The sequence below is a fragment of the Centruroides vittatus genome, unplaced genomic scaffold, assembly GCF_030686945.1.
Source record: "Centruroides vittatus isolate TY-2023 unplaced genomic scaffold, ASM3068694v2 contig_3157, whole genome shotgun sequence".
In the NCBI taxonomy this organism is placed as follows: Eukaryota; Metazoa; Arthropoda; class Arachnida; order Scorpiones; family Buthidae; genus Centruroides; species Centruroides vittatus.
The window spans coordinates 14231-30623 of NW_027122033.1; the positions used below are offsets into that span (position 1 = coordinate 14231).

At 34.5% G+C, this 16393-nt stretch overlaps 1 protein-coding gene across 1 annotated transcript in view; it reads left to right on the top strand.

Moving 5' to 3' along the window:
* LOC136973377 (cadherin-86C-like) overlaps positions 1-16393 on the top strand; it is a gene marked incomplete at its 5' end in the record, with an annotated part of 45611 nt that overhangs the window by 14019 nt on the left and 15199 nt on the right. The window contains 4 exons of the mRNA XM_067268100.1: positions 10448-10609; positions 11489-11565; positions 11991-12243; positions 12332-12592. Coding sequence (XP_067124201.1) covers positions 10448-10609; positions 11489-11565; positions 11991-12243; positions 12332-12592 — 753 coding nt within the window. The remainder of the gene's footprint in view (positions 1-10447; positions 10610-11488; positions 11566-11990; positions 12244-12331; positions 12593-16393) is intronic.

Sequence of the window (16393 nt, forward strand, 5' to 3'; positions counted from 1 at the left end):
TTCAGATAGATCCGGCACACGTCTATCCCAACGACACAATCCAATTTACTAATTTGCATATGTAACTGCATACAAATCGAGCCAATAACAGTCACAATAAAAAACTTTTGACTATGGACTTAAAATATTAATAATCATCAGTCATGACAGATTTTTAGATTTTTGTTATCATATACCTAAATCAGAGGTAGTTTAATGTAAATTGTTAACCTGTATCATCGTTCAATAACCTGTACCACCACAGTGTATTCTTAGGTATTGTAACATCCAGTCTGTGGTAGATTTTGTTGACTATAATATTGTGGCTTTATTAAACCTTATTTATTTTCTTTTCTTTACTTTCCTTATACTATCTTCCTGTAGTAACAATTTTACTTCCGTTTTCTATTTACTTAACCACGCGGTAGTTAGTCGACACATGTGGCCTGGACGGTAATAAAACAAAAAGGGTGTGACACCGAGGGGTCGAGGGGTTACGTTAGAGGAGATAGGAGGACAGGAGAGAGAGGAAGGAAGATTTTTCGGAGAGAGAGAAAAACGGGACGAACAGAAACAAAGAAAGTTATTAAGGAACGGATCCGAGGTTTTTTTTCTTATTTATTACCGCCAGTCACCCCTTCGAACCAATTTTCAGTCTTATCATCTCTGTTTAATTCTCTTCCACCTTATCTTTCTCTAGGGCCCTGTACTTAGTTAAGCTAGATATAAGTTAGAATAAGTTCTTTGTCTTGTCGGCACGCGGGGACTAATTGATGACATTGTTACGCGCAGTCCCAAATGTATTTGTATTAGTAATTAGTAAGTGTGTGTAATCGTTTCTTTGTAAATTATTTATGTTCGTTGAAATTAATAAACCTCTTTTTTTAATTCTATCAAAGCCGAGCGACTCTCAGGGTCTTGTTATTTCATATACTCGGCTAACAATGGCGTCCGCGACAGGATTCTGTTGGTAACGGGATACAGTTTTTATTGTATAGAACGTAGCATTGTATTATCGTGCCTGTAGATTTAAGGCCCTACAATTTGTAATCAATTGTATTATTTTTATATCATTAATTATGGATGATTGTAACCAGAACAATCTTGCTACATCCTCAGGAGGCGAGGGTGAGGGGATCCCTCCGGTAGTCACAGGGTTTCTAGGAATGGTTCCCATTTTTTCTAATAGTGGCAGTGATTTGGTTAATGTCCGCCAATTCTTCAAGACCATAGATAATATATCTCGCCTGGCTGGGTGGAACAGTGAAGTGAAATTGGCTGTCTTACAAGCTCGGTTAAAAGGGGGGCCATTATCGACGTTCTTCAGCTTGGCTGACCAAGATCCTTGTACTTTTGAGGGAATTAGGCAAAAATTAATTCAATGTTACGAAAAGCGAGAACTTAAGGAAAAGAATGCACTCGACCAACTCTTAAGTATTAAGCAGAACCATGATGAGACGGTATGTGACTATGTCATCCGCATGAATACACTGTTGTCGAAGGCCGCTTCCAATAACGAAAAAATTGGTGCCTTGAGGGATGACATTATTAGAGAGAGATTTATAAAGGGCCTAAGGCCCCAGCTAAAGGGATACGTATTAAGGAGAGAACCCCAGACCTTAGATCAGGCAATTAAGGAAGCGGAGAGGGAAGAACGGGTCGAACTCGAGTGTAACGTTAGTAGAGAAAATAAATTTGTACACACCATTGAAATAAAGAACCCAACCGCTAATGAGGATCCGAATGGTGCGATGAATATTGTGAAAACAAAGGAAGACGATAGACTTGAAAGGTTGGAAAAAATGGTGGGGTCGTTATGTAGTACTGTTAATGGTTTGGTCGAAAGACTGGGTGGAAATCTAGATAAAAATAAGGATAGCCCGAACCGATCTGTCCTAAAAAGGTGTTACATTTGTGGGAATCCTCGCCACCTGGCCCGCCAGTGCCCTCAACGGAATATAAATGATTTAAACTAATTACGGGGCGTGATGATAGCCAGTATCACGTCCCATGCATCGAGCTAACCCTGGCCCCTAATGTGTTCTTCTCTAAAAAGGGCCTTCCCCTCATTCTTGGTGATGCTTATGGTACCAGTATCAAGTTTCTGGTCGATACGGGTGCGGAAAGGTCCGTGCTAAGCCTGAAGATCGCTCAGAGCGAGATATGGAGTAGGGGACCGAACGGTGCACTTCACAGGAGTTGGAAACGACTACGAGGAATCGGTGGGGAGGTTATCGAATGCGAATGGGAGTCTAATATCAAGATCGAAAGAGGAGGGAGAACTCAAAATGTTCAAATGACTTGCATGCACTTGCCATCCGAAGTCGAATACGAAGGAGTATTGGGTATGGATGTGTTAAACAGGTTCCCGGAAGTATTAATTGAAACAGGTGAGAATGTAACATCTTGGAATAGAACCGAAATTGATGACTTTTATCAGTGTTGTGGATTCAGAAGGGAGGAATCCGATAATACGATGGAGGTTAATTTATCCCATTTGAACGACTACGAAAAAAAGGAAGTGGAGCGTATCTTTAATGAACACCCCGGATGTTTCGCACGGAAAATAGAAGATTTGACCGGTACTAAGGAATTTCTTCATACACCTATCATTAAAAGTAACCAAATAATTAATACAAAACAATATAGAATACCGCAATGTTATTTGAGTGAACTAAAGAAAATGATAGTTTCATATCTGAAGGCGGGGATTTGCGAGGAGAGTACTTCTGAATGGAATTCCCCCCTTCACATTGTCCCGAAGGAGTCCGGCGAGTTAAGGGTTACTCTCGATCTACGAAGAATTAACGAAGTAACCCAGTCCCAGGAGTTCCCTCTAGCCCGTGTGGATGAGATCTTAACGAAGTTTCAGGGAAGCAAATTCTTCTCGGTAATCGACCTAAAGTCTGGATATTTCCAGATACCCATACATGAATCAACACGTCATTTCTTTGCTTTCTCTACTCCTTGGGGAAAATTCCAGATGTGCCGCCTCCCGCAAGGTGGAAAGAATAGCGGGAGGTATTTTCAATACGCCATGTCTAGGCTGTTGGGGAGATTCATAGATATCAATTGTTTCGTCTTTCAAGACGATATTGTGTTGTTCTCCCAATCCTTTGAAGATCACGTGAAACTCCTAAGGGAGGTAATCTCTATATTAGACAAAGCCAACTTGAAATTGCACCCAAAAAAATCGAAATTCATGGTGAAAGAAGTGCGGTATCTGGGACACATCATCGATAGTAAGGGGATACGACCTGATCCCTGCAACGTGGATGCGATTAAAGAAGTCCAACCCCCGCGTAATGTGAAAGACGTCAGGAGTTTCCTCGGAATGGTGGGATTCTTCCGCAACTTTATCCCAAACTTTGCCGAGATTGCTCTTCCTCTTACATATCTGACTAAAAAATATGTAAAGTTCTTATGGGACGACCAGTGCCAATCAAGCTTCGAAAAATTTAAAGAACTATTATCTAAACCCCCTGTGCTATCTCATCCCGACTTTAAAATACCTTTTTTCATGCACTCGGACGCTTCAGATACCTGGGCTGGTGCGGTCTTAGAACAGGAAAGCGAAGGGAAACTCATTCCCATTGGCTACTTTAGTAGGAAGTTCCGTGGGCCCGAACTAAAATATTCCACTATCGAGAAGGAATGCTACTCAATAATCTTAGCCCTCCGCCACTTTAAACATCTTATTCTTGGTCAGAAGGTCACTGTGCTTTCCGACCACAAACCTTTAACCTTTGTGAAAAATATGAAAAATCACAATAACCGCCTCATGAGATGGGCCGTAGAATTATCTAATTTTGATTTGGTCATTACGCATGTTCAAGGGAAGAGTAACCCAGTGGCTGATTTATTGTCTCGACCACATGGTAGTAGAGAAGAAGCCCCCTCAAACAGCGATGTCATTAATTGCATCAGTGAAGAGTTGTGGAAAAAGGTAAAGAGGTCCCAGATTGGGGACAGAATTTTTGGTCCAATGAGAAATCATTTAATTAAATTCCCACCCTCTTACAATGATTACCCGAGTAGTGGCATACTTCCTGAGTATCAAGTAGATGGTGATGTATTAGTCCACGTACGACCGGGACGGTTTGGAATACGTCAATGGAGGCGTGTTTGTGTAGGGGAAACAGCAATTAATGACGTAATTAAAGCATTCCATGAATCACCATTAGCCGGACACTACGGCAAAGAAAAAACGTGTGACCTGATCAACCGTTACTACTACTTCAAGAAGATGAAAAAACTCGTCGATAGATTCGTGAAGTTCTGCAAAGTTTGCCAACAACATAACTTACATCAAGGAAGAGCCCCCTTTCAAGAAACGGAAGTCGCTAATTATCCGTTTCAAAAGGTGTCAATCGACATAATTGGCCCTTTAAATCAAACACATAAGGGTAATCGTTATATTCTCACCATAATTGACATGTTTACTCGATACACAGAAGCCGTCCCTTTAAGGGACCAATCTGCGGCCTCTGTAGCCAATGTGTTTTTCGAAAGGATAGTCTGCAGATATGGCAGTCCCGAGATCATCATCTCTGACCGGGGCACGAATTTTACGTCCTCCATCTTTAATGAAATGTGCAACATCCTTACCGTCAAGCACAATGTTACGACATCATATCGCCCTTGTTCGAACTCAGTTTGTGAACGTGTGAACAAATCCATCAGTAACCTTTTGGCCAGAATATCAGGCGGCAGCAACAACAATTGGGATACCTTCTTACAGACTGCTGTGTTCGCTTATAATAATGCTACACACTCCTCTACTAGTGAGTCACCTTCATTTCTTCTTTACGGATTTGATCCTAAATTCCCTCATGCGTTCCCTGTTGAACAGACAAATGACTACCCGGGTATTCGGGAGTATCGTGATTTCCTTATGGATAAGCTACGATGCATCCGTGAATCGGCATACGAATTAAGTCGCAACCGTAACAAACTTAACCGTAACCGCATCAACACAGGGAGGAAGGTGAGGAGCTTTGAGGTAGGGCAGAAAGTTTGGATGTTAAGGAAAGGGAAGAAGCAAGGCAAGTTTTCTCCAAAATATTTAGGTCCTTTCCGTGTCTCTCGCCTCCTGGGGCCTGTTAACGCGGAAATCGAAAATTGTAATAAAAAGGAAAAACTTGTTGTACACATAGACAGACTAAAACCGTGCTTCTCAAACTTCCGTGAGCCTAGACGGAAGCGTAACATCCCAATTGGACACGAAGGATCACAATCCGGAGAGATCGAGGAGATTGAAGAGGAAGAAGACATCCCTCACCTACCCACTGCGCAACGGGCGAGCTACAATAGGTATAATCAACATAACCAGCAGCATCAAGGAGACCGCAAGGATTCGGGTAATGAGACCATGCTGGAACAGAGGGGTAATATCTCCCACCCGTATAACTTACGGGGGCAGAAAGTGGACTATCGCCGGCTTCACTTTGGAAGATGAACTGTAGTTCATCATCCATTAATGGTTGTGTATCTCCATATTAATGTTTCTGTTAATTGTTAATATGTCTTTTGGTGGGGACGTATGTGGCTTTATTAAACCTTATTTATTTTCTTTTCTTTACTTTCCTTATACTATCTTCCTGTAGTAACAATTTTACTTCCGTTTTCTATTTACTTAACCACGCGGTAGTTAGTCGACACATGTGGCCTGGACGGTAATAAAACAAAAAGGGTGTGACACCGAGGGGTCGAGGGGTTACGTTAGAGGAGATAGGAGGACAGGAGAGAGAGGAAGGAAGATTTTTCGGAGAGAGAGAAAAACGGGACGAACAGAAACAAAGAAAGTTATTAAGGAACGGATCCGAGGTTTTTTTTCTTATTTATTACCGCCAGTCACCCCTTCGAACCAATTTTCAGTCTTATCATCTCTGTTTAATTCTCTTCCACCTTATCTTTCTCTAGGGCCCTGTACTTAGTTAAGCTAGATATAAGTTAGAATAAGTTCTTTGTCTTGTCGGCACGCGGGGACTAATTGATGACATTGTTACGCGCAGTCCCAAATGTATTTGTATTAGTAATTAGTAAGTGTGTGTAATCGTTTCTTTGTAAATTATTTATGTTCGTTGAAATTAATAAACCTCTTTTTTTAATTCTATCAAAGCCGAGCGACTCTCAGGGTCTTGTTATTTCATATACTCGGCTAACAATATATTCTAAAATAAAATCTGTTATAATATATATAGAATAACAAACTTTTTAAGTATATTAAGGCACTAAACACATCTTTCACACTTTTCAACTAAGTTTAATCAAAAATGCTTTCAGTCTGATTGATAAATTTCCATCAGGTTTTTAAGTAGAGATTCTATTTTTAAAATAAAATATCCTTTAAAGAATATAGTATTGCTAAATGTTTTAAATTAACTACCAAATGTAATCATATAGCTACATTAATTAAAACAAAAATAAAATAAAATAATTTGTAATGATTCTTATATTTTTTGATTTTAAACTTAGCAGAAAACAATATATATATCTGTAATTGAGAGCAACATTACAATTCTGCATTATAGCATTAACACATTAGAATATATGATAACAAACTGCTAAGTTATTCCAGAGTTATAGGTCACCATCATTCTGTTTACTTGTATATGTTTAGATCTCAAGATAGATTGGATTAATTTTGAAAAACATTTTAACCAAGATTATAAAAATTGTTGGCTTCTATAAAAATAAAAGTGAATTTTTTCCAGAACTATTATTTATATCTACAGATATTATTATATTCCAGAACTATCAGTATATCTGTAGATATAATAATAATTTTTTAAATATTTTTCATATTATTATTATATTCCAGAACTATTATCAATCAATCTTTATTAGCAAAAAGGGATTGTCCCTGTAGCCGGGGGTTGTAGAAAATTGACTTATCCGTTTTTATACAGTAGTTTTATATTGTTTCATTATTAACATAGATAAAAAATTAGTTTAATAGTCACAGTAATATAATTATACAATACAATACATAGTCAAGTTATACAATGTTGATATAGTTAAACATACTGACGTAGATTTACAACATTTTTGTAATCTTAATGAAGTAGTTATACAGGGTATAGAGATCGTTTTTATTCAGGTTATTTAGAGAATTTCTATAATCTTTGGATGAGTCACTTTGGAGTATTCGAGAGATGTTGAAAGAGTCACATACATTTGAGAGTTTTTGACATTTCTGAAGTAAGTGTTTATAGTGCTGTGCTACTTTATTGTTTTGTTTGTATAGTTATATATTATATTGTGTATATTGTAAGGTTTGGACTGGTGTAGACCGGGCTTAAATATCCCACTTCACTGACACCAGTGTAAGGTCGCCGACTGGTGGGGATAAGTTAATCCCATGTCAGGATGAGCCTAAGGGACGTTTGCATGTGGGTGTGGCGGAGGAGGCAAATGATGACAGGTGTTTTACATAAGAAAACCCATTTATTGGATAACATATATGCTTACATTCACAATAGACAGTCCACTTCTCTACAGTCTTTCGGAGTGGCGAGGATTTCCCTTCCGTCGAAGCCCCGGGGCGGATGAGATGAGATCGCTGGACCAATGCTCGCAGAGGTGCTGAGGCGTCGTACGTCGTTGGCGGCGACACAACACAACACAGATCACGGCTCTTTGCGGGATGCGGAGAAGACTCTCTCCGACCTTGGAGATTCCGATTTTTATAGTTCTTCGCTCACTATTCCGATTTCCAATTGGCCCATCATCCCCTTTCCCGTTTTCCGATTAGTCTTTCCCTTGTTTCTAGGCGAAACTCGGGACGACCCGGGTCATGGAAAAGGTCCGACTCGGAGTGTCCATCTGGCATCTTTTTGATTATTGTGTTCAGAGACTGTTGATAAATTTATAAGACTCGAACTCATAATTTAGCCCGTTAATTGCGATTTCTGTCATCTAGGAACTTTTACGATTCAAGCGCGATGGTTTTCTATCTATTAAACTGTCCCCCCCTACCGAAGTTGTCTTCTTAGATCGACTATTTATGAGCACTCGAGTCAGAATTTCACCTATTTATGAGTCTTTATGTCATAATTCCATTTATTTATGGACTTTCGTGTCAGAGTTCTACTCTTCCGTTTGACATAGATGGATCGTTTTTAACACGTGTTCCAACACTCATTGGTTACATCTTGCATTGCGATGTCTAGATCAAGAGTTTTTTTCTTTTTTTTCTCTCTCTCTTTTCTATATAATCTATTGTTGTAATTTAAATGGAAGAATTTCATGATTTACGGACCTCGTCTGCAACCTCACAATATAAAGCATCGTTCGTTACGTGTCGGGATCTACTTTTTGTATGATTGTTTGCAGAATAGTATACTGCAGTGATTCTCAAAGTGGGGGTCGTGAAAAATATTAGGGGGGTCGCTGAAAAATTTTTGATTCTAGATCAATTTTTTTCAAATATTTTATAAATTTACTATGGATTCATGTTTAGAAATAATAGAAATAAAAACTATATAAAATAATTTCTACTTAAATAAATTGCACATATAAATAATAAAAAGAATATAAATATTTAAATACGAGCCTAACCCCCTCCCTCCGGGATGTTTTTTGACACATACTCATTCTTTGGGGGTCCTTTGAAATTTTTAAGTGCAGAAGGGGGTCGCAGTCCAAAAAGTTTGAGAAACACTGGTATACTGTATCACCGTTCCTGTCTACATCAGTCGGAGTGGGCTAATTGTTCAAAGACAAGTCACGTGAAAAAGGGAGCATTCATGCATGACGGGTAATATAAAAGGGACCGTCGCACGAGCTGAAGAACTTTTTTTTGGTTTTTCTTCGTGGAAAGCTAATCCGTTTCCATCCGTAAGAACAGGACATCCTCGACCTCGTGGTGTGTATCTATGGACAGTATATAGTTTACGGAACGAAGTAAGATTATTATTGTTAACGTGGTATATTCGTTTACAATAATTTATTTGTTTGTAGTATTATTGTTCGTCAGTTATTGTATTGGTTATAATTGTTTATTATTGTAAACGTGGTATACCCATCAACCATACTGTTGTTGGCCCTGATCCTTGATTTTATTAAAGTCGTCATCTTGTTTCAATTAGTATTGTACAGTCCTTTATTTCATTTACACCCATACTCAATATATTTTGATATATTAGAGATCAAAACATGTTTAATTGAGAAGTCACCAGATTTGCACCATGGGCAATGATTGTTTGACAGGTCAATATAAATATTATTAATATAAAGGGAGTATTTATTTAAACGTAATTGTGAAATTAGCCTTTTCACATTGAAGTTAATTGGTTTTATCATATAAGGTTGTGTAGAAGGTATTTGTAAAATTTTTAAGTACCGGGGATGATAGGTATTGTTATTTAAGCTATTTTGATCCATGTTTATAGAGTGAGAGATAGCTGATTCCATTAACATAGTATATCCAAATTTCTAGTCTTGAATATTATCTTTGAATAAGAAGGTCTGATACTCCAAAAGAATTTAGTATATTATTTAGTTTGGTTTGTCAGAGTTGTATCATGGTTGATTTTTTACTGGTTTTTGATTATTTCATGGTGCAGAAAGGTGATATTACTGTCACATTTGAATTTTAAATGATAGTAGAATTTAATGATTCGTTTTAAGAACAATGGATAAGAGCAAATACAGTTGGTTTCATGGCGAATTGCATAACCTGGAACAGTTCTTTCCAAATGAAGAAGTTTGCAGAGAAAATAAATGTGAAAATTTTCTAACTTATATAAATAATTGAGACCCCATATTGGGGATGCATAATATATGATTGGATTAATAATTGAGTTATACAGTTTTATATGAATAGATAAGTTGGAGGTTTTTAAGTTAGAATATAAGTTTAGCAGGTTATCTATAGCAAGTTTTACTTTGTTGTTTAAATACGAAATATGTGCTTTAAATGTATGATTCCAGTCGAAAACAACACCCAGGAAGTTGATTCAATCAACTTCCTGGGTGTTCGTGAATGACAATGTGCAACCGCATACCACACGCATAACGACGATGCTGCTTGATTCATTTCACTGGGAACAATTCTGTCACCCTCCTTATAGTCCGGACCTAGCTCCATTTGATTTCCATTTGTTTTCTCATCTCAAGAAATTTTTTTGCAAGTGACGATGAGATCAAGGTAAATGTCTAGAACTGGTTCAGGTCACAGGCGAGTGAATTCTACGAAGCGAGTATGTTGCAATTAGTGCCAAGATATGACACATGCCTTAATTTGCATCGTGAATATGTCAAAAAGTAGTTTAAGGTTTGCAGATTTTTCTGTAATAAAATACAAATGAAAACAAATTGCAAATTTTTTTTAATACCCAAATGGTACTTACTTTCTGGATGAGCTTAGTAAATCTTATATTAAAATAAACTTTCTATTGTATATTATAATTAAATTCTGTTTTAAATAATAATTAATATAGTATTTATTTATTTATTATTTCAGATTATAGCAAAAGAGACTGAAACAGAAGAGCGTTTTTATTCAGTAGTGAATGTAACAGTAAATCTTGAAGATGTAAATGATAACTTTCCTCAATTTTCATCTGACAATGTTGCTTATGTTTATGAAAATGCTAGTAAAGGAGACTTTGCAGCCTCAATTATTGTAAATAAAATATTTCAAAGAATTATATTATTTAAATTCCATTAAATATTATTAATGTTTTATACAACTTTTTTGTTAATTTAAACTTTTTTATAAATTTTTAAATTTCTACATCTGTTTTTATTAACTTAGTTTAAAGTTGAAAAATTTGTTTATCAACAAGTTTACAACTTATAATTTTTTTCCAAATACATAACTTAGAATTATTGTCAAAATGTTTTGCAAAAATCAACATTAAAATAAATAAATAAAAATTTATGTTAAACAGTAAAAGTCAGAAAATGAAATAGAATCAGTATCTTGTAATATTACAACAAATATAGATCATATAAAAATATTTAAAATTATTTTAAAATGAAGGATTAACTTTATGGAAGTTCATAAATTTATTTGATAAAAAATTGCTAGGACAAAAATTTTTGAATTTCCAAATGTAAAAATTGTATACGTGTGAAAAGACAAAGTGAGAAGACTCATTTTTATGTACTGTTTTAAAGATTTTCTCAAATTTTGTAAATTCATAAATTCATTATTTATGCAATTAATGCATTTAAATTACATATAATATTTTTATAATGTTAGCTTAAATAAATTTCATTATTATTATAAAAAATACCTGCAATTATTTATATATTTTCTGTATACAGTAGTATGATTTAGAGCCAGGTAAAAGTCAAAATTGACTTTAAAATCTAACACACAGTGAAAGGTCATTCAGGAACAATCTGAAATTGTAAAAAAAATTGTTATTGAAATGTTATCAACTAAATCAAAATAAATATAATTTTTTAAAAATTTAATTAATTTTGAGTTTAATTAGTTTTGAGTTTTAATTAATTTTATTTTCATTTTTCTAAAAACCAAAACATTTACTTTTAGGCTACTGATATTGATTCTGGTTATTATGGAACCAAAGACATTCGATATAGATTGATAACAAACTACATATCTGATAGGTAATAAATATATATTAATTATATGAATAAACATACGATTAATATAAATATAGTAATTATGTGCAATTACAGTATATGAATTTTTTTATCATTTTATAAATTAGTATTGTAATGAAATTTATTGCAAATTATTATAATTTACATGTTAAATTTTATACTAAACTTTAATTTGATTTTAATAAGTAGGCCTATAGATTTTTAATTTATGTAACTTAGTCTAACTCGTCGTAGACTGCATATCGTATTAAAACTACACATATGCCACCTTTTGCAAATTTTCGATTTGTTCGATTTTTTCTTTTTCTTTTTTGGATATTTTCCTGAAGAAGGTCGTTTAACACGACCGAAAACGTTCGTACCGAATAAACACGGCTGCATTTTATAAGGTGGCATATGTGTAGTGTTTGTAACTTAGTCTTCTTTAGTTTTCAGATAGATAGTAAAACAGGAGATCTAAGAGTTTCAAAGGATGATCATGGATTTGATTATGAAAAAATTCAAGATTATTATCTTACCATAGAAGCAAGAGATGAAAATGGCACAGGAAATGCAAATACAACTCAGTTGCACATTGTTATCCTTGATGTTAATGATAATGCACCTAAATTTTGTTATGAGAATTATAGTGGATATTTAATGGAAAATTCAGAAAAATTTACAGATATACTCCAAGTACAGGTGAATAATATTTTATTAATAAAATTTATATTTATTATTAATGTTTTCTATAAGAAAAGAAAATGAACTTTTTTTATTAACATTATAGGCAACAGATGCTGATGAACCTAATTCAACTAACAGTATAATCAGATACCAAATTATTCATGATGCTTTTGAACAGTTTACAATTGATCCAGTAGAAGGTATTATTACTCCAAATTCATCATTAGATTTTGAAGATGATGAGCCTCCTGTAAATAATAACTGTATAACTATTTGTACTAAAATGTATTTCTTAAAAGTAATGGCTTATGATCTTGGAATTCCAAGACAATCATCTGAAGTTTCAGTTTATATTACTTTAATGGTAAGACAGATTTACTGATTGATATATATATGTTGAGAATTCAATGCAAGATGTGGCTATAAAATAATGGGACTGATGCTGTAACTTAATTATTATTTTTAAACTTACATTTTAGTTGTGTTTTCCTTTAATATATGATCTTTCTGCATCCATACACCTATGAATTTGGATCTACCACTGATCATAACAGTGCTACAGGTCACTTTTTGTCAGGGTGCACAGAAGCTCCATCATTTTTTTTTCTTAACCACAGAAACTGAGTCTAAACAAGTTCTTTTCAGTGCAGATGTGACATTAGAGAAGAGGTAAAAATCACATGGAAGTAGATCCTATGAATAAGACTGGTGTTCAAGCAGTGTGATAATTTCCTGGCCAAAAACTGCTTCAGTGACAGCACTAAATGTGTTGGTATGTTATCCTGATGGAGGATGAAACCATTTCTTCTGACTCCTTTTCATACAATTTCCAGAACATGTTTGTATTATTGGTGGTTCACTGTTGTGCCTTCTGGAACTCAATTCAAGTACTCCAAAATTACACCCTTATTATCAAAGAACACTCTCAAACTGCAGAACGTATTCTGTGCCATTTAAACATGTGTGAGACATGCATGTGTCCCTATAAGCTTCATGTAGCAGGTGAAAAGATTCAGTGTCCTTTTTCTTCAATTTACTATAAATTTAAGATTGATATGCTGCTCCACTTTCAAGCTTGTCATTTTTCTGACATGCAAGAAAAACACATTGACTTCAAAGAGTTCCTCACAGCAAACTAACAGCACTACACAGTTGAGACTTGCTGTGCTCATTCATACTTCTTCACGATCTTTTATTCCTCTTTCCAGCACATGTATGACTATTCAGTGTACAGAAGTGCAGTCCCATTTTTTTTATAGCTACACCACATATATATAAACTAATAATATACAGAGTGAGTCAAAAATCATTTAACATTCTTATAAAATTGAACTGAGTTAGACAAAAAATTTTGACATGATAAAAATATATTATGCCTAGGAGCAATCTTGTCATGTCTTTGTGTGTGTCAATTGCAGCTGCCATTTTGAATTCATATAAAAAATTTTTAAATGTGAATAGTGGTCATGTGATACATGTAATTACTTTTGAGAGAAATTGTGAGGCCTTGGAACTAGTCTGAAATTAAAAAGGAAATGTATATTTTTATTAAATTAAACTTGTTTATTTTAACAAAATAATACTTTTATTAAAATAAAAGTATTATTTTATTTTAGTATTAAAAAAGAAAACAAGTAATAATAAAATATTACTTGTTTTCTTGATGTAAACCATCAAGAAAACAAGTAATATACGGCAACACTGGACTTTGACATTGGCACTCATAAAGGGAATTGTTTAATACTTAAGATGCAATAAGGAAAAAGGAAACGAAGGTAAAATATGAACTTGGGTGTCTTGGTCATTGATAAATTGCGATCAGAGTTGAGAGGATGGTGTTGGATAAACCATCCCAGGCAGATCTTTCTCAAGACCCGAACTGGTCTCAAATTCTATTTCGAGGCAGGTAAGAGACCAGTTGGGGTGTGAGGAAGGGAAAGTCTGACCAATTAGAAAAGAATTGAACATGAAAAACATATAAAACCTCTGTCATCAAGAACACAGGGACTTCCTTCACAGAGTTCCTCTGAGTTTCTTCTTCTGAACTTCTGCCTCCGAATTCCTACCTTGTCTTTCTATATTGTCTCTGAGTGAGACCAGTTGTGTTATCCTTCCTGTCATCACCACCACCTCAATTTCTGACTCGCTGCTGCTCTGGGGTTGTTCTTCAGAAAAACTAAAGAAAGGATACAGGACTTTCTCCACTGACATGCCATAGAACTTTGACATGCAAACCTGATTATGTAAGCATATGTTGAAAAAAATAAACAGTTTTCTTTTGTAACACTTGTCATTTCCTGTCTCCAAAACCACCACCCACATACGTGAGGGCCTTAGACCATTCCGACAACAGGGAATAAAATTTCCCCCTCTAATCAGTATGCTTACAAAATGCAATAATGCAGTTGTTTTCCATCTAACTTTAATCTGTGAGAAGTTATGAAAAAATTAACCTAACTAAATTCTCCTTTTCCAGATATGATAAAACAACATCTAATGAATGAGGAATGAATTCAGATCATCCTAATATTTAAGGAGAAGTGTTCATCTGATGACTAGATAACTTTTCTTTGAATGACCATTTACAATATCACATGTATGCCTCTACCATACTCAGCGGCAGATCAAGTCGAGTGGGGGCCCCAAGCAGTAAAAATTTTGGGGGCCTCAAATTCAAGTCAGAAAAAAAAAAAGTTTCAAGAAAACTCTCATTAAGTAATTAACCAAAAAAAAGTAATCAAAAATTTTATACCATAACACATTAAATAAATTTATTAAAACATATATATTTTTTACATGAATTTCCATCTTGTTTTATTTCTTGTAAATTCATCAATTATTTTGGCAGTATCAATATGATTTAAAATTTCCTGCTCTATATACAGAATGGCCATATTATTTAATCTTTCTTCTCCCACAGTACTCCTTAAATAATTTTTTACATGCTTTAAAACAGAAAACAATCTTTCTCCTGATGCATTAGATAAGGGAATTGTTTAAAAAATTTTCAATAATATTTCAACATTGGGAAATGTGCAAAACATTTCTCTGGTAGCTCATTAGATGCCTGGAATGGTTTTTATGGTGTCCTCGTTTTCTTTTAGAAATATTTAAAAAATGGTCAAATTCATCTTCAAAAGTACAAACATCAATGTCATTTTTGTAAATATCCTTCAATTTTTTATTGCATTCTTTTTCTTTTCTATTGATAAATTCCAATAAAAAATATTCTAAAAGGCTCTACAATAACTTCATACATCTGAGTTCTTCAAGATAGTTCTGCCTTGGTGTTATCACATATGACATAAAATGAATTGCTATGAAATTCTCTCTTATTGTAAATTCATGTCCAACTTCTTTGTTTTCATCATCAAAAAACATTTTTCTCTTTTGGTGTCTGTGCATTTGTCCATCTTCTACATTAAATGATAGCCCTGATAAGTCAGTTGCCTCTTTTTCAATTTTTTTTGAAATTATTGATAAAATTTTCTAATGGTTTCAGAAGGATAGATCCTTTCAATAGTTTGCACTCCACTGATTGCAGCGGTTGACTAATAGCATTTATTCTTTGTAAAATAGTATTCCAAATCACTGTCATTAGGGCGGTTTCATATTTGTCCATTCTCTTCAGAAGTGAAGTGTCTCCACTATGGTAACTTTTTTTTTCTTCATCTGAATTACAAATTTCTGTTAAAGCCTCTTTTATATGGATGAAACCAAGTTCTTATAGCTAATACAGCATCTGCTCTTGCTGACCATCTTGTATTAGAAACTCTTTTCACTGAGAGAGAATGTTTACACATTTCTAAATTTCTGGTTAAAACTTTCTAATGATGGTTTGATGCAGAAAAAAATGTGAATAAATTCTACACAAACATAAAATACTGAATTGCAGTGCTACAACTTTCTGCAGTGAAATTTTCAATTAAATTTAAGGAATAATTAGCACACAGAATAAAAACTGCACTTTATTGCAGTTTTGTCAGGCTATGTTCTTTAATATATGCTTGCAAACCTGAGTACTTCCCTGACATATTACAAGCATTATCAAATGATTGTCCTCGACAGTTTTTAATATCCACTCCTAATTTTATTAAAGTTTGCAAAATTTCAAAAACTTCTTGTTCCAAATATGAAGATGTGCATTTATCTATGGGAATGAATT